The sequence below is a fragment of the Cavia porcellus genome, unplaced genomic scaffold (genome assembly GCF_034190915.1).
Source record: "Cavia porcellus strain 051 isolate PalLab524CR breed Dunkin Hartley unplaced genomic scaffold, mCavPor4.1 scaffold_21, whole genome shotgun sequence".
NCBI classification, from domain to species: Eukaryota; Metazoa; Chordata; class Mammalia; order Rodentia; family Caviidae; genus Cavia; species Cavia porcellus.
This window is the reverse complement of record NW_026947504.1, coordinates 34,071,037-34,090,470: the sequence shown is the minus strand read 5'-3', so window position 1 is coordinate 34,090,470 and position 19,434 is coordinate 34,071,037. Positions and strand designations below refer to the sequence as shown.

The 19,434-nt window shown below is 39.0% G+C and overlaps 1 protein-coding gene across 2 annotated transcripts in view; it reads left to right on the top strand.

Moving 5' to 3' along the window:
- Nucleotides 1-19,434, top strand: part of Usp12 (ubiquitin specific peptidase 12) — a 98,748-nt gene that overhangs the window by 38,088 nt on the left and 41,226 nt on the right. Inside the window, exon 2 of one of the 2 annotated variants that reach the window (XM_063232548.1) lies at nucleotides 2,267-2,347. In XM_063232548.1, coding sequence (XP_063088618.1) covers nucleotides 2,267-2,347 — 81 coding nt within the window. Of the gene's footprint in view, nucleotides 1-2,266; nucleotides 2,348-19,434 lie in introns of those variants that run through there. The other variant, XM_063232550.1, reaches the window with a different exon arrangement.

The window sequence follows — 19,434 nt, the reverse complement described above, 5'->3', positions numbered from 1 at the left end:
TTTTCATATACGTGTTTGCTGTTTCCATTCTTCATCTGAGAAGTCTATTCATTTCAGATGTCCATTTTTAGTTTGAGTCTTTAAATTTGGGGGGTATGATTTTTTTTTTTCAGGGGCTCTTATATAGTCTAGATATTAGTTCTTTGTCTGAGGAACAGCTAGCAAAGATTTCCTTCTCTGGGTTGTCTTTTCACTCTGTTGGTAGTTTCTTTTGCTTTGTAAAAGCTTTTTTTTTTTGGGTACTGGGGATCAAACTCATGACCTCACACTTGTCAGGCAGGCATTTATGCCGCTGAGCTATATTCCCAGCCCTTGCAAAAGCTTTTAAATAAGATGAGATCCCCGTTGTTGATTCTTTATATATTTACCGTGGTATTGGACTTTTTGTTTATAAAGTCTTTGCTTGTATCTGTGTCTTCAACAGTTTTGTTTTCTCTTCATGCAGATTTAGTGTTTCTGTTTTAATATTTAGATCTTTGATCCATTTTGATGTTAGTTTAGTACATGGTGACACACATGGGTCTGGTTTTAGTCTTTGGCATATGGAGAGCCAGTTTTTCAGCACCATTTATTAAAGAGGCTATCTTTCTTTTCTTTTCTTTATTTTTTTTGTCTTTTTCGTTTTTATCGGTACCAGGGATCAAACTCATGACTGCCTGCTTGCAAGGCAGGCGTTTATGCCGCTGAGCTAAATCCCCAGCCCCGAGGAGAGGCTATCTTTCTTCCAGTGAAGATGTCTGACTACTTTGTCAGAGAAATGATGGGAGTGTGTTTGGAGTTTTTTCTGCATCTTCCATTAATCCTTAGGTCTGTTTTTTGTGTGTCTCCCCCCCATCCCAGCTCCATGCTGTTTTTATCACAGTAGAGCTTTGCAGTATAATTTCAGTTCAGGGTTTGTGATGCCCCCTGCCTTGCCTTTGTTGCCCAGAATTTTTTTGCTCTTCTAGGTCTCTTCTGGGTCCAAATGAATTTTCAGAATGTTTTCTCTAATTCTGTGAGGTATGCTAATGGTATTTTGGTTGGGATTGCTTTAAATCTATAACCATTTTGAGAGTATGGTCATTTTCACTGTTGTTTTTTCCTACCCAAGAGCAAGGGATATCTTTCTACTTTTTGAGATCCTCTTCGATCTTTTTCGGAGTACTATAGTTTTCAGAGTAAAGATCTTTTCTTTATTAGATTGATTCCTAAGTATTTCATTTTTAAATGCAATTATGAAAGGTATGGTTTCCCTAATTTTTCTTTTAGTTCGTTATTTGTATACAGGAATGCTGTTGATTTCTGAGTTGATTTTTTTATCTAGCCTTGTGACTGAATTTGGTTATTAAATCTAGATGTCTTAATCACTGGCCATTTGGGAGATGCAAATTAGAAGAATGCTAAAATTCTATCTCATTCAAGAAAGAATGGCTGTTACCAGGCTATTATCAAGAAATCAACCAATAACGAATGCTGGAGGGGCTGAGGAGAAAGGACGCCTTCACCACTGTTGGTGGGAGTGTAGACTGGTGCAGCTGTTGTGGAAGAGCAGTGTGGAGATTCCTCAAAAACTAAAACCAGAGGTTCCATTTGACCTAGCTATTCTCCTTTTTGGTATCTTCTTAAAGAATTAAAAACATTGTACCGCGGTGATATATGCACATCCCTGTTTATGGCAGCACAGTGTATAATAGCTAAATCTTGGAAACAGCTCATATCCCATTGACATGAAGGAATGAAGATGTGCACTTTTTTTTAAATACAGTGGTGAACTGTTCAGCCATAAGGAAGGATAAATTCGAGATATTTTTAGGTAAATGGATGCACCTGGAGACCACTCTGTAAATTGAATACACATGTGTAAATTCTGCATTGTTTCTTTTGTGTGAGAAACTGAAAGTGTAAATGATGACCAAAATGTGTAATAAATACTATGAAACAGGAAGAAAATGCTGAAATGGGAAACGGATTGAATGTGTGGGAGGAAAGAGGAAGGAAGGGCAAAGAAAAAAATTGAGAAAAGAAAGAAAAAATGGAAACAAAGTTTTTGTAAATGAGGAGGGGAGAGGGAGATGAAGAGAGGGTAGGCGAATGGGAAAGAAAAAGAAAATATATCACATACAAGTAAAAATTCCTTTTGAGGAATGTGATTATTACGTATACCTAAATATAAGTTAGAGACTTTCAAAAAAAGAAAGCTCAGCTCTATAATGCCTATGTAATTGTTTCCACATTTTGAAGATACTATGAATATTAAGATTTTCTGTTTTAAATTTTCACCTTACAGGGCGCCAATGCCTCGGCATTAGAGAAAGAGATTGGTCCAGAACAGTTTCCAGTCAACGAGCACTATTTTGGATTAGTCAATGTGAGTATCCACTGAATATCCAGACAACTGTCTGGATACTGTGATTGTCCAGACAGCTTTAGCACTTGTCTGGAAATCTTTTGAAAAATGATAAGTGCATTTCATAATTTACTGAAGAAAAATAGTTCATTTGTTATCATTAGAATTCAGGGCCAAGACACAGACTTTGGAATTTGAAAATAATTGTTAATGAAAAGAAAATTGGCCTGAAATCTGAAGTCTTAAAATAGTTTCAGATATGTTGGCCTCATTTTCCTATTTTGTGTCAAATATTTCTCATAATCAAAATTCCATCTTGATTGTTTGAGAATTAAACAGATGTGTGAGTAAAAATATACGTGTATAAATGTCTCTATGTCTGTAGGGTGTTTTCCTCAGTTTACCTAAGACATTGTACCACTATTGTTGATATGAAAGTGCTAAATACAGGGGAAAATGCTTCTCCATCTTTCTAGTAGTTATATGTTATTAAAACTTTGGAAGAGTGTTTAGAATTTTTAACTCCGTCTGTTATTGTTCTGAATCAGTGGGTGAACCCACACATTTCTGGTGCAGTTGTGATATTACCCTCCTGTACATACTGTTTGTTGGGTAGATGAACAGAGAGTGTTTTTAAAAACCTACAGATAAAGTGACAGAATGGTACCTTGAATCTCTTGGTGTGTCACTCAGCATTAACGTGGAGTCGGGTGTGTGATGGGTTTCTCAGATCTGAGGCCAGCAGGTGAAGCAGTGTGTGTTTCCCTGGCTTTGGGGTCCTTCCTGCCGGTGTCCTCTCTGCTTCTGGTGCCTTGATTTGTAAGAAGGAAGCAGCAGTCTCTCCTTTTTCTGCCTCTCCCAGAGCAGCCTGCTCCTTACTTCTCTAGTTAGTTCTTCCTAAAATTGATCTTTACATGCTAAATAAAATGCTTGCACTGCTGTTTTTTTTTTAAACTCTGTGGACTTTACGGTATATAAGACATTCTCTGCCCTGTGCCTGACAGACTTCACTTTTCTCCTGTTCTACGTTTTTTACCTTAGTCAGTGTTTGATGTTTTCGTGACTGGAATGTTTAATTAACTATTGCTCGAGGATGAGCTGAGTGACATTGTGATTGTACTTTCTTTCCTTTTGAGTAACTTTGATGCTTGGGATGAATTTTTTTTTTCCTATGTTCTTGGTTTTCCTGTAGTGTTAGAACTAACAACAAAACCTTGCAGCCATTGCTTTTATCATGTTGTATCTTACTGGATTTTATTATATGTGATAGTATAAACAAAATTTTTTATAGGCAAAGAGATAATACAGAAACCATTGTTAGTTTTCTGTTAGCTTGTTCTAAATACCCTGTAATACTTTCATCCTCTTAAATGGTTTCACACTGTCTTGATATGTTTGATACTATAGTATACGAAGTTATACTCAAATATTTCAAGGAAAGAGACACTATGGTAACTACTGTTAAGTCAGGTTATCTTGTGGTGAAACACTATGTTGCTTAAATAGTTCTGTTCTTACTTGTGTTGTTACATTGTTATGTCCTCTTGTCTCTCAATCTCCCCCTTTTTAAAAAATTTATTTTTTTTAATTAAGGGAAAAAATTAAAAAAATTAACAGGATATATTCTAGTAATGTTTTTTATTAACTTGATTTGAAGCCTTGTCTTGTATTGCTCTCACCATCTTGTTTTGACTGATTTTACTCTATTCTATTCTGTTTGATAGTATCAAGTTTGAGGGTATAGGCAACTACTTGAAGGCAATAAGGTTCACTATGATGCCCATTCTGGTTTGACTGTTATCTTCTTTTGAAGTTCAGTAATGTCTCCAATATTTTAGGTTTTATTGGTTTTGTTCTGTACTGTTTTGTTCAATTTTATTGTACCTGATGATATAGGCAGTTCTTTTTAAGGTAGCAAGAGGCATTATGATAACCATTGTTCATTACCTTGTATTCTGTTTTTACATCATGTACTATGTCCATCCTTTGTTTTGACTGACTGCTTTGTTTTGTCAAATTTGGTTTTATTCTCTTCCCCCCCCAAAAAAAAAGTAGTAAGAACTGTGGGAGTAATAAACCCAAAATGTGTAAATGTTACTGTAAAAAAGAGAGGAAAAGAAAGTGCTCTAAAGGACACAACTGCAAGTGTGTTTAGGTGTGTAAGATAGATGACCATATTACTAAGTTTTTGTTGGATCACTGAACACAACTATTTGCAGTCTCACTGTTTGAATGTCTACTTTATATGCTTTAATTTTGTAACTTGAACAACTATTTCCAAGATGACAATATGTAATCTATTAACTAGTGATTTCTTACTGTTTATTTATTTATTTATTTTTTTTGAAATTCTGTATTACTTGTACCCTTTTACTGTTTGGTTTTTTCTTTAAATAAAATTAAAACAAAAACAAAACCTTGCTTCCGCGGATTTGGGCGCAGTGCTCCAGTGCTGCCCTCATTGGGCTGGTCTGGCTCCTCAGAACCTGTGGCACCGTGCTGTCCAGTGGTCTTCTCCATCTTTCTGGATATTCCTTAGCCTTTTTCCTTTTCCCATGTCCCCTGTCTTGGTTTTTTCTTTGTCTTGTGGAACACACTCTACAGTAGCTTCTTAAGGAATGTGCATAGGAAGTGAACTGGACACATTGTGTATTTAGCAGCCTTTGAGGTGATGTGCAGTGATGTGGGTCGCTTCCTTCAGAATTGACGCATTTTCTTGTTTTCTGGCTTCCATTGTCATTATTGAAAGGTCCCCTTGCATTTCATTTTCTCTTCCGAATGTGACTTTCCTCCTTTTTCATTTAAAATTTAGTTTTAAAAGAAAATCAGCATTTTCTATACTTGTAATGTTTCTGCAGTTAATGATGTAGCCTCCGTTGTAGCATTGGACACAGTCCCGAGACTACGCTCTTCAGTTCTAGGATACTTGTTGTACTGTTTTTATGGGGGTAATTTTTTCTCTACAGTAATTCTCTGTTCTTTTGTTGATTGCTTATTAAATATTGAAACAGGTTTATTTCTCCTAACGTTCTTGATTTTTGTTTCATTTTTGATCATGTGCCTTTTGTGTATTTTATATTAGTCTACTTTTGTCCAATTTTGTACTATTTCTCAGAATATTGGTTTTTTTTTTGTTTTTCATTTTTATCGGTACCGGGGATTGAACTCACGACTGCCTGCTTGCAAGGCAGGCCCTTATGCCGCTGAGCTAAATCTCCAGCCCCCAGAATATTGCTTTTTAATTTTAATATTTTATAAAAGCAATGGCTTCTGTTATTCTCAGATTATCATTGCTAAAATTTTCATGTAATTGGCAGGTTATTTCTGAGATTTCTAAATTAATTTTTTTGTCTTTCGTTTTAAACTTGATCTTTCCTGCTGGAAGCTTTCTCCCAGTTTCACGTGGATGCTCTGACAGCTCCCTGGAAGCCATGTGTACTGTGAGCGAGGCTTGTCCTCTGTGGGTCCACTCTAGGGTGACTCCCTGGTGAACAGGCTTTTAGCCTCCTAACCAGTTTAGTGGAGGCCATTTTCCTAGCAGCCCTGTCCGCCTGCTCCTCCAGTCTCTGCTGAGCAGCTTACTGGGGGTTCTGTTCCATCCTGTGTGCTGCTCAGGCGGGGTCTCTGCTGTCTTCTGTGGTAGCCAGGGTCCTGGAACCCACACGTTGTCCTGCTCAGCGACTCAGAATGAGTCTGCAGTTGTCGTCTCTGGGATTGAAAGCAGGCGTCAAATGCTGGAGTGGACTTAGAACTGGACTTGTCTTTTTAGACATGTCTCCTTCCCTAGTTCCTTGGGCTTTAAGGAAAATCTTCCTCTTTTTCACTTTTGTCTCCCTTCCAGGCACTTGGCCTTCACTTTTCTCCAGCGGCCTGCTTTCTGCCTTAAGTGCGATGAACTCCTCGATAGTCTGCAGTTGTTTTATCACGCATTTGGCCTTTTGAGATTTTAACTCTTCCTTTATTGTTGTTTTGCTCAGGTTTTGTTTGGGTCTGTGCCTAGATCCCCAGCCCCCAAATGGTGCACGGTGAAGGCTCAAAGGCGTGAGACAAGTGGCGTGATCTTTAGGGCTGCAGGAGGAGCGGAATCCTCGGCAGAGCTTATAACTCTGCTAGCCGGCCGGCCGACTCACCATATATAATCAGAACAAGCAAGTTGAGTGGACAATGGAGGAAACCTGAGCAGGACTTTGGGAGGGGTCAAGGACCCCTCAGAGCAACAGATGATGCTAATTAAGGAATACTACCCAGAAGGCCTCCAGGTGGCCTCAGCTGTGGCCTGGCTTGCCCCTTGAGGCCTCTGCTCGTTCTCAGTTCAGTCATGCCCAGGCCATGCCACAGCCCTGCGCTTCAGCTTCAACGATCAACTGGATTTCACAAAGAGAATTAAGGAATAGATTTAATTTTTCTTGTGTATCAAGAATTCTGGTTTCTACTTCTAGTATTTAAGATGATCACACTTAGAATGTATTGCTTTTAGAGTTCCCTAGTGATCACAGATCTTTTTTGAATTGTGGTGATGGAAAGCCTCAGTTTACTTCCCTGTGGTTGCCACTCTTACTAGGTTTAAACTCTGCAGCTAATATGTGACTTCAGTTACACTAAATCTCCAGAACTCACATTGAAATTTCATTGTCATTGGGACAGAGCCTTATGTAATTAAACACCCTCCTGAGTAGATCAGTATACTTACTGATTATGAGGACGAGGCTGGTTTGCTCTGCCCACCCTGGCCTCTGTCCTGTGCCTGTCTGGCCTCTTGCCTCTGGCAGTGGGAGGGCCCTCTCCAGATGCTGGCAGCGGTGCTTCTGCACCTCCTCACCTGTGGTGGTGAGAGCAGCTGCAGCTGGGCTGTGGTGTTACAGCAGCAGAAAAGGGACTAAGATAGTGTTCAGAAGAACCCATTTTCTTTAGAACAAGATTTTTCTCAATGTACTGAAGATGGTTTACCTTTAATTTTCTTTCATTTAAATATTTGTTCCTCTGTTTATATTCAGCTTTTTTTGCAGGCAACTTCAGAACAAGTAAAACTAACATCCCAGATAGAAACTATGTGTAATGAGTTCTAAGGCTTTGTAATTTTTTGCTGTTGTTGGGATCACTGATGGCTAGCAGTACTAGTGTATTCTTAGTAAGTGCCACTCATCAGTAGTAGTGTCATTTGTGTTTTTAAAAGTTCTTTTTTTTTTTTTTTTTTGCTTGTTTGGTTTTATTTTTGGCACTATGTTGGAACCCAGAGACTTGGCCACATCCTCAGCCCTTTTTAAATTTTAAGACAGTGTCTCCCTCAGTCACTAGGTTGCCCACACTGGGTTTGGATGTGTGATCTGCTCCAGCTTCCTACAGCGCTGGGATTACTACTGCACTGGGGCAGGGGCCCAGCAGGTGCTGCTCTGAAGGGAAAATGGTGGGGGTGGGGCTGGTAAAAGGGAGGGGCCCCCTCAAAGTGGGAGGGGCTATGGAAAATCTGGAGCCTTGTAAGGGATATTGAGGCCAGTGAGGCAAAGATCACAGAACGTGGGAAAGAAAGCTTAGGAAGCTGGGATAGTGCTGGTGGGCCTTGTCTGTAGAGTATGCTGATGTATATATTTTCCTAAAGGGAAAGGTCTGTAGGTGCTGTGTGTCAGGAGAGTGCGGTAAGAGCTGGCTGCACTTGTTAGAGGTGAAATGTTCATACATGTTTCACTGTAAGCTTTTGAAACTGCTCGTTTTGAAACAGTGTGTGACTCTGGTGTAAATCCAAGTGGAGGCCAAAAGAACTCTTCCTAGTGCTGAGCACTCCACATCCTCTAGTGGGGCCGGGAATCCCACTATCAAAGACGGCCAGACCCTGTGAAATTTTTTTTTTTTTAAATTTTAGAGACAGGGTCTCACTATATTGCCCAGGCTGGAGTGCAGTGGCTATTCACAGGCGCGATCCCACTACTGATCAGCACGGGAGTTTTGACCTGCTCCGTTTCCGACCTGGGCCGGTTCACCCCTCCTTAGGCAACCTGGTGGTCCCCCGCTCCCGGGAGGTCACCATATTGATGCCGAACTTAGTGCGGACGCCCGATCGGCATAGCGCACTGAACTCCTGGACTCAAGCGATCCTCCCACCTCAGCCTCCCGAGTAGCTGGGACTACAGGCGCGCGCGACCACGCCCGGTGGCCCTGTGAATTATACTTAGAAACGTAAAGCAGTGGTCAGAGGAGATGTGGTAGAATTAGTAATGTAATTACAAGTTTTCTGTGATTTATACTTTGAAACTGTGTTCTGTGCCTTTAATCTTTTTAAGTCTTATTTTTCAACTCCTAAATTACCGTCCATCTTCTCTTTCTCTCCTGTTACCCTGCGCCTTTGTTATTTGTAAAGTTTATTACTTCACTCATGGGTGCTCCTTAAAAATCAAAGTTTGGCTAGGGATTTAGCTTAGGGGCATAAGCGCCTGCCTGGCAAGTGTGAGTTTGAGAGTTTGATCCCCGAAGGGCGGGATTGGAGGGGGAGACCAAGTTTGTACCATTTTGGGGAGTGGAGTGGTTTAGTTAACTCAGTGGCCAACATTTAAGGGCCCCCCCCACCCCCCCGCATCTCTATCCCTGCCAAATAACACTGTAAACAGTACTGACTTGTAGCTACTTTAGGAAACTCATCAGTCTTTTCCAGAAGTTGGATTTTGTCAAAGTGAGGGACCTGTGTATTTTCATCAGCCTGTTAATAGCTAAGTGTGCATTTCCAGGCTTGTTTTAACAAAAGTACAATATGTGCTAAGAGTTGCTATTGAACCAGCCTGATTGAATCTCTTTTTTCAGTAGTATGTAGGATTACTAAAAAACCCTTGTCTTTGAAAACTAGTATATGTGCGTTAGTATTCTTGATTTAATGGAGAGAAGAAAAATAACCATGTTAATTAACCTGTAGAAAATTAGTTACTCTCAGCAATGTTATTGACAAACAGTTTTTGATGATTTTCTGTTGCAGGTTTTATTTTGTTTTAATGGTACTGGTGTTTGAATCCAGGGCATTCCCATTGAGCTGCCGTCACTGGCTCTCTTTATTTATTTTACTTTATTTTTTTACCTGTACCAGGGATCAAACTCACGACCATGTGCTTGCAAGGCAGGTGCTTATACCGCTGAGCTAAATCCCTAGCCCCACTCTCTTTATTTTTTATGTTGCAGTAGGGTTTCACTAAGTTTCCCAGTCTGGGCTCCAACTTGTGACTCTCTTGCCCCAGTTTACCAGAGCAGTGGTTTTATAAGCATCCACTGCAATGCCTGGTTTGTTAGAGGTATTTTCATTTTAGAAGAACGTTTTCACAAATAATAGTTTTTATGGCAGCCAGCTTACTGAATCTGGCACTATAATTTGTACAACACATAGAGTGAAGGTTTTCTGTTTTATCTCCCGTAGAAACATTTTACATTCCTAGTATTACTAAAAGAGAGGAGGAATACTAGTGTGGCTATGGACATTTGCATAGGCAAGGGAGCCTTTGGAAACCTTTCTTTGGGGGGGCGTGCCACTTGTATGCCAGCTGTTCATGTAACCAGCTAAATTCTTCACAAACATTGTTTTAGTGTGACAAATCATATTGGCCTATTTCCTTTTATCTTCTACTTGATTAGTGCTTGTAGATATGTGCTTACTAATGATATTTTTTCAAGGATAGATGGCATATAGGTCAAGGATGAACAGTAAGATATCCCAAGAGATTATACTGGAGCTGAACATTTCCTGTTGCTTAGTGACATCGGTAACACTAGAGTGCAGTATATAAGCTGTGCTCACAATAATGATGGCATAAACACTTCTATTGCACTGATAGTGCTTGGAAAGTATCACATACAGAGTTTTGTACAGAGCATAATGTCTGATAATGATAATAAATAAATAGCTCACTGGTTTATATGCTTACTATTTCATACTGCTAGTCATTATTTAATAAGTGTGCTCTTATAGTGTATTCATGTTACTTATTAAACAAAAGTACTGTCAACATTATGTGGAACTACACTGGTAGCAGCCTCATCCATCTTGTTTACTATTTCTTGATTACATGAAAAAACCATGTAGAATGATTGGCCTAGAACATTCAAGTTTGTGGAAGTATATAAAAGGCCTTTCTGAAACCTCGTGGTGGTTCAGGAAGGGACCCGTGCCACCCACAAATACATTTCATTTCAAAAAGAAAAAGAAAAAAGAAGAGGAACAAAAAAACCCCCCCGAGAACGCAATTCCAAGAAGAATCAGGGAACAACGATGGTGTGTACATTGCACACTGTTGTCCCTAGGTCATTCACCCAGAGCACAGGACATCTGCATTGAACTGTCCGGGCAGTATCCGCACAAATCTCTCTTCAATGAACTCAGAAAAATCAGCAGTAGGACTGCCTTATCTATTTTTTATGTACATACATAAATCCATATACATACGTTGTTTGTTTCAGTTTCTCGTACTAGTGAGACAATATATTTACACGTGTGTCTTGCTTATTGCACTAAAGAGTGTGGTCTAAGTTTCATCCACTTACCCATAAAAGTCTCCAGTTTATCCTTCCTTATGGCTTCCAATGGAGTAGTAATCCATTGTATAAAAATACCACATCTTTTTTTATCGATTCCTCAGTTGATGGGCATTTAGGTTGTTTGCAGGATCTGGCTATTACAAACTGTGCTGCCATAAACATGGGTGCACATATATCACTGTGCTATGATGTTTTTAATTCTTTTGGAAAGATAGTCAGAAGGGGAATAAGTGGGTTGAATGGGACCTCTAGTCCTAGTTTTTTGAGGAACCTCCACACTGATTTCCACAGTGGCTGCAGCAGTCTGCATTCCCACTGACAGTGGAGAAGCCTTCCTTTTTCCCCACAGCCCCTCCAGCATTTGTTATTGGTTGATTTCTTGATAGTAGCCATTCTTTCTGGAGTGAGGTAGAATCTCAGTGTTTTTTTAATATGCATCTCTCTCCTGTGATGAGTGATGTTGAATATTTTTTCACATATTTATTTGCTATTTGTATGCCCTCATCTGAGACATGTGTATTTATCTCAGATGCCCATTTTTGGATTGGGTTTTTAAATCTGGGAGGACTGATTTTTTTGTGTGTTCTCTATGTGTTCTGGGTACTGTCTTTTGTCTGAGGAACAGCTGGCAAACATTTTGTCCCACTTTGTGGGTTGTCTCCTCACTCTTTTGGTGGTTTCTCTTGCTGTGCAAAAGCTTTTCAATAGAGTGAGATCCCAGATGTTGATTCTTTGTGACAGTTCTTGAACAGTAGTGGTTTTGTTTGTAAAGTCTTTGCCTACACCAGTGTCCTTAAAGAGTTTTACCTACTGTATGTTCCAGCAGACTTAATGTTTCTGTTTTAATATTAAGATCTTTGATTTGGATTTAGCTTAGTACATGTTGAACGATACGGATCCAGTTTTAGTCTTTGGCATGTGTAGAGCCATTTTTTCCAGCACCATTTATTAAAGAGGCTATCTTTCTCCTATTGAAGGTGTTTGGCACCTTTGTTAGAGATAAGGTGGCTTATTTAGTGTGTCTAGAATTGTTTCTCCAAGTTTTAGTCTGCTTTTTTTGCCAGTACCAAGCTGTTTTTTGTTGTTGTTTGTTTTTTTTTAAATCACAGTAGCTTTACAGTACAGTTTCAAGTCAGGAATTGTGATGTCCCCTGTCTTATCCTTGTTGTCCAGGATCGCCATTGCTATTTTAGATCTCTTCTGGTTCCTGATGAATTTTAAAATTGTTTTCTCTAATTCTGTGAGATACGCTTTTGGAATTTTGATTGGGATTGCATTGAATCTGTGTAACAGTTTTGGAAGTATGGCCATTTTCACTATATTGGTATTTCCTACCCAGAGCATGGGATATCTCTCCATTTTCTAATATCCTCTTCAATGTTTTTTTTCAGAGTACTATAGTTTTCAATAGAGGTCTTTTACGTCATGTGTTAGATTGATTCCTAGGTGTTTCATTTTTTGGGATTCTATTATAAAAGTTACCGTTTCGCTGATTTCTCTCTCAGTTTGTCATTCAAGAACAAGAAGGCTATTGATTTTTGAGAGTTGACTTTGTACCCAGCTACGTTACTGAATTCACTTATTAAATCTAGAAGTCTTTTGGTACAGTTTTTGGGGTCTTATAAGTACAGTATCATGTCATCTGCAAATAACAATAGTTTAATTTCTTTCTTTCCTATCCTTATTCCTTTCATTTCTTTCTCTTGTCTGATTGCTCTTGCTAAAGTTTCCCAGACCATGTTGAATAGTCTTGTTCCTGATTTTAGAGTGAAAACTTTCAGTTTATGTTAATTTAGTAGGATGCTGTTTATTGGTTTCTCATAACCCTTATCAGATTGAGATAAAGACCATCTATTCCAATTTTCTGTAGAGTTTTTACCATGAATGGGTGCTAGACTTCATCTGCATCTGTTGAAATACTCATATGATGTTTGTCCTTGGCTCTGATAATACAGTGTATTACATTTTTGGATTTATGTATGTTGAAGCATCACTGGGCCCCTGGGATGAATCTCACTTGATCATGGTACACAGTCTTTTTGATGATGGGCTGCAGTCTGTTTGCGAGTGTCTTTGGGGATTTTTGCATCTATATTCTTTAGGGAGATTGGCCTGCAGTTCTCTTTCTTAGTCCAGTCCTTCTCTGCATTTGTCATCAGGATAAATCTTGCTTCCAGGAATGAATTTGAGAGTCTTGCTTCCCTTTCAATTTCATTAAAGAGTCTGAGAAGGAGTGGTGTTAGGTCTTCACTAAATTTCGTGTAGAATTCAGCATCAAATCCATCAGGGCCTGCACTTTTCTTTGTTGATAGGTTTTTAATTGCATCTTCAGTTTCATTTATTGACATTGGGTTATTCAGGATTTTTATATCTTCTGGATCCAGCTTTGGTAATTCATACATATCTAGGACTCTGCCCAGTTTTTTTGTATTTTCTGTCTTACAAGAATCCACGTTTTCAAAGTAGGTGTAGGTGATCGGAATTTTTTCAGGGTCTGCTGTGATTTCCCCTTTTTCATTCCTAATTGTGCATATTTGAGTCTTTGATGAGGTTGATGAAGGGTTTGCCTATTTTGTTTAATGTTTCAAAGAATCAACTGTTAGATTCATCGATTCTTTGTATTGGTTTTTTAGTCTCAAGTGCATTAATTTGTGCTCTGATCTTTATAAATTTCTCCCTTGTATAAGTTTTGGCTTAGCCTGCTCTTCTTTTTCTAGAAGTTTCAGGCTGACCATTAAGTTGTTTATGTGCCTTGCTGTGTTTTCCTGATATGGGTATTTACTGCTATAAATTTTCCTCTTTAAGAGTGTTTTCATTGTGTCCCCATAAGTTGTGTTTTGTTGTATTGTTGTTATCATCCAAATGTAAAATTGTCTAATTTCTTCTTTAATTTCATCTGTGAAACATGGCTTGTATGTATTTCTGACATTCTTGTGATTTCCTTTGGCATAGGTTTCCAATTTCATTGCACAGTGGCCTGACAGTATGCGTGGGGTGGATTGAATTCCTGTGCATTTACTTAAGCATGTTCCAGGGGCCAGTATATGATCTATTTTTTGAGATGGTCCCAAGTGCAGCTGATACCGGCGGGTATTCTGATGTTTTGATACAGAATATGCAGTAGATATCTACTAAGTCCATTTGTTCAAAAGTTTGATTTAGTTGTAATTATTTCATTATTATTATTTTTTTGTCTAGATGATGTCTTTGTGTGGCAGTGGGGTATTGTGGCCCCCCAATACAATTGTATTAGGGTCCATTTGATTTCTCATATCTGTTAGTAATTGTTTTATATAGCTGGGTACACTGGTATTTGTTGCATGTGTATTTATGATTGTTCTCTCTTCTTGGATTGTTCCCTTTTCATGATGCAGTGACCTTCTTTATGTCTCTTAATCTGTTGTGGCCTGAAATTCTCTTTGTCCTCAAATACAATAGCTACTCCTGTGTTTTTTGTGAGTTCCTGTCACATGCAGTATTGTTTTCCATCCTTTGACTTTCTCCTGTGTATTTCTTTGTGAATGAAATGTGTTTCTTGTCTGCAGCATATTGTTGGATCTTGCTTCTTGATCCATTCTGCCAGTCTGTGTCTTTTGGTTGGTGCATTGAGACCATTAACATTGATGGTTATACTTGATGTGTGTGGACTAATTCTTTCCATGTTATTTTCCTCTTGTTGTCTCCCCCATTCCTTTCCCCCCTCCCCCCAATTGTTTGCTTTCCCTGGTGGATTTCTTCTGTTGGGATTCATGGAGTTATAGTCTCTATTATCTCTTTCTAGAATGTCCTGTAGACCATTTTGAAATATTGGTTTGATGGTTATAAATTTCCTGAGATGTTGTTTGTCATGAAAGTTTCTAATTTCTCCATCAGTTTTGAACAGTAGTTTTGGAGTATACATCATTCTGGCTTGAAAGTTGTTTTCCTTTAGCACTTGGGTTACTTCATTCCAAAGTCTTCTTGATTTGAGAGTTTGTTCTGAGATGTGAGCTGTGATTCTGATGGATTGTCCTTTATAGGTGATGGGTTTTCTTTTTTTTAAGAGCTTTTAAGATTTTGTCCTTGGGGGCTGGGTTTTTAGCTTCGCGGCATATACGCCTGCCTTGTAAGCAGGCAATCGTGAGTTCGATCTTCGGTACCGATAAGAAGGAAAAAAGACAAAAAAAAAAAAAAAAAAAAAAAAGAGAGAGAGAGAGAGAAAAAATGATTTTGTCCTTGTGTTGAATTTCTGGAATCTTGGGTATAATATGCTTGGCTGTAGATTTTTTTTTTTTTTTAAATCATGGTTAAATGGAGTGATATATGCCTCGCTTATTTGCATGTCAAATTGTTTTTCTTTACCATGGAAGTTTTGTCATGATGTCTTGAACATTTTTTAATATGATGTTAATGTGTCTTGCTTTATCATTGTCTCCAGTTAGTCTTAAATTCTTACTTGCTTCATCTTACAGATGCTGGATTGAATTCTCATAGGCCCTTGCTGATTTTTAGAAGTCTTTTTGTTCCTGCTTGCTAACTGCAAGCCTGTGTTTAATATCTGAGGTTCTAATCTGCTTTAAATACTTTGAATGGAGTTTTTATTCTCTTGCATATTTTCTCCAGTCTGCTTCATGCATGCATTTGTTTCTTTTGCTGAGCTTCATAATTTTCTTAAGTTCATCTATTTTTTTTTGTCTGTGTCTGCTCTAAGATCACTAAGCATGGTATGTATTTTGGAAATCTGTGTAGTTACCTTAGAAGATTATTTTGACTTCATTTTTCTAGAGCTCATTCTATTGTTTTGTGGTTTCCAAAACCTAGTGAGTAGTTGTGGTGGGCTGTCAAATTGTCCCACTTCATTGCCCCCTGTATTTGCCTTTGTTGAACTGGATGTCTGGGGTTGCATTTTGGTTAACTGTCTTCTCATTTGATTTTCTGTCTTTTTTAAGTTCATTTAGTAGGGTGATCCTTTTAAATTGCCTACGGTAGCTTGCTTTATTGGTAGTGTTTGGACCCTTTTGTGATGATTACCTCTCTGAGGTTTCTTCTAGGTTTATCTGGGTTTTGGGTTTTGAGTGTTGGACGATCTTACCTCTTCAGTTTGTTGGAGATGAGAAATTGTTTGGCACTATGTCATTGTTTTTTCTGTCACCCATATTTAATCTGTCACGAAGTACTAGGACCAGCAGGTTATATACAGGACCTTCAGAGCAGTTATATCAGCTTTGTCTGTAGTGGTATCGATAGCATCAAAAACAGCTTAGGAAATCACAAACTGAACTCACCTTTAATTTGCAACTTTTAACCATATGAACTAGATTTGTGATTATATAACAAAATGTAAAACAAACCAGAATAATATTTCCAATATATAAGTCCATAATATGTTAATTTTGCCCTCAAGAGTTAAATTTTAAATTCATTTATAGAAAAAGATTCAGAAGTAAAATTGAAGGTCAAAGGGCAATCATGCCAACTTGGGAAAACTGGTACAGCTGAAGGACAAGAGATAGAGATACAAGGAAGAGCAGAACAGAACCATACCACAAAGAGGCTAGGACCCACTTTCACAGTCATATGAAAAGAATGAAGGCGAGAGAGAAAAAAAACGATAAAGTCTACTTCTGAGATTCTCTCTGGTTTCACTAGTAGACAGAGGCAGCGACAGAGTCCCAAATCATACCAGTCTTTCCCAGCAAACCAACAGTTGCTCTCTGGTGGAATAGTGGATAATCTGAGCAGGCCTGCCCTGAGAGCAGACTCACTGGGCCGGCAGCACTGAGCTGAGAGCTGCTGGACCTGGCCTGCAGCATTTTTAAGTTCCGAGCTCAGCAGGCCTGTCTCCAGAATGACTCTGGGCTAATTTCTGTCTTATGTGAGAGGACCGAGTCCTGTACTTACCCTCAACAAGTGCAGTCCTCTGGGTCGCCAGCTGTCACTTCCCCGTGACCGTGTGTCTCCAGGTTTGAACAGCTCCTTGGTACAGTGAGTCCCGTCTCATGGCTGCTGGTTACCGTCTTCTTCCTTGACATATTTCTTTTAGACTATCTCTGTGGCTTCATTTCACACTTCAGATTTTTCCTGGGTCCAGGGGACCCACTTTTACCATGATGCTGTATTCCAGCGTCTGGACTGTGACTCTCAGAGTGGCCGTTTTCTCTGCTGCTTGTTTCTCTGCCCTCTTCCTGGGGGAAGTCGCAACTCTCCTTTCTGGATGCAGGTATGCCAGATTCTCTGCATGACCTGAAGTAACCTTTTTTCAACTTTGAGCTCACTCAGGAAGTTTGTATTTATTTGTAATCTCAAAGAAAAGTTATTGGATTCCTAGCGAGTTAATTCCAGTCTACCACTTCAGAGTAATCCATGGAGTAAAGACACAATTACATATCTCATATGGTGGGGAACCAAGAGGTCCTGAGTCCAGGTAGGATGATAGCTAATGGGAACAAAGGTCACAACTCAGGTTCATAAAGTGGGGTGGCTCCAGGACGAGTGACTTTGAGAATAGTGGGAAGTGTGTGAGTGCTGTGAGCTGGGTTAGGTGTCAGACCTGGAATCATCTCTGCAGTATGCAAAAGGAGGGCGTGCAAGAAGAGTAATCCACATAACACAGCTTGAGGTAGCATCCAGTGGTTTGTGGTTGTGCTTCAGTTCTGATGTGTAAGTTTTTATGCCCTGGGAAGTCATAGCCTTTTATCTGGATGCTCATCCCAGTGATGGCGTGAAGCAGAGTGTGGCTTCCTCTGGCCCAGCTCGCACATGCTTCTTGGGAGGTACTGGGCCGGGTAGGAGGGCAACACTGACTTGTCGCCCCGCTTCAAGTCACTTAAAAGAGTACACACCAGCACTTTGGCTAGACATATTTGCATTTCTTAAAGCCAACTGAGGGACTAAGGAAAAAATTTAGTTATACATCTATCAATACCTAGAAGTAGGGCCAGCTTCAGCCAGAGTGGAGATAACTGCTTTTCTTTCCAGGAGCGTGTTCTCCACTGTACGATGTTAGTGTAAATGATAATATTGCCTGATGTATTTCTTAGAATGTGCCCCTGTTTTTAAGTGGTGTATAACTATGCACTAGTAAAGTTCTTAGTAGAGAGATTTAAACTAGTAATATGGCTTGTTTTTTATGCAGTATGTGTGTTTGAATGTCTTTCTTTCATTGGTTTTTTTTGGGGGGGGTAGTTAATTCTCTAATACTGGGAGGCAGCACACCACAACAGTAGGTTGAGCTTAGTAAATCCATTTGTGATACTGTGGCATGTACTTCCTCCCCAGGATCTTTATTATACATAACATTATGATTGCCTTCCTATATCATCTTATAAAAGGCTTTTTAAACTGAAGTGCTCATAGTTATTAGTTGGAGCAGGGTCCACTATGCAGGAGAGATAAATAAAAGGAAATTTTCTTTCTATTTGTGGGTTGTAAAGTTTATTAGGCAAATATTTCTTGGTTCTGTTTTCTTTTGCATTTATTGAATTCTCATCTAGTTTCTCTCCACCTGATGACTGTAGCATACTTGAGTTTAATGTTATCAGAGATCCCAGGGAAAGTTTATATCCAACCTAGCAAAATAATTTTCTAGTCCAGGTACGTTAGGTAGGTTGACTCAGGTGTCCAGTCCTGCTGCAGGGCTTGTGATCAATTCCCTGACTGAATTTGCATGGACAAGATATGCCAGTTCTCACAAGGAAGATGGTGCATGGAGGCAGGATATGGGGTGAGGAATCCTTGACGAGACGGAAAGATGGCTCTGGACTAGGTACTCATCTTTGGTCCACTCAGGTGGATTGAGTGTGGTGGCGTGGAGAATATGGAGGTGTGGTTTCTAAAACATGGTCACAGCTGCTGGTTGGTGGAGGAGGGCATTCTGTTAGAAAGGGTGTTACCTGGAACAGGCACCATCACTCAGGTCCAGTGTGGGGACAGTGGAAGGGGTTGTGCCTCTTTGAAGTGCTCCTTCTGTAAATTGTTTTAAAAGGTAATACTGTTGACATAATGATAGTTACAACCAGTTTCCAGATGAAGTATATAAAGTGATCCATTAGTTATGGGAAGAAAATATTAGAATTTTATGTTTACTTTCATCTAAAAATGATGGCCTCACTGTATTAATCAAACCAGTGATAAAATCTAAAATCCATCTTACAAGAAGCATTCTGTATCTCATTATTCATACTTCTATTTACGTTTTTAAAATACAACAAATTTATCATTTTATCTTGACTATTTTAAATGTAACATAATGTAATAAAGTTATAAATAAAGGGATTATATATATTATGTATTAGGGATATGAGTTTAACCTTGCTGGTAGTGACGTGATTAAAAATAATTGTGGTGGTGTACTTTTTAAGATTTAGAGAAGAGGGAATTAGAGAGGACAGTTTGAAAGTAAAGACAGGTCATTGTGTTCTCTGAGTGATTAAAATCAGTGATTAGGGACTTGGATGTAGCTCAGTGGTATGGTGCTGAGACTACAAACATGCGCAATGGCTGGGCACATTTTTTATTTACTTCATGAAAGTTGTTGGATTTTCATTGTATATTCTTCAATAAAAATGTCCAAATTATGAAGATCATATCTTGGAAAGGTTCTTGCCCCAGTATAAGTTACTGTA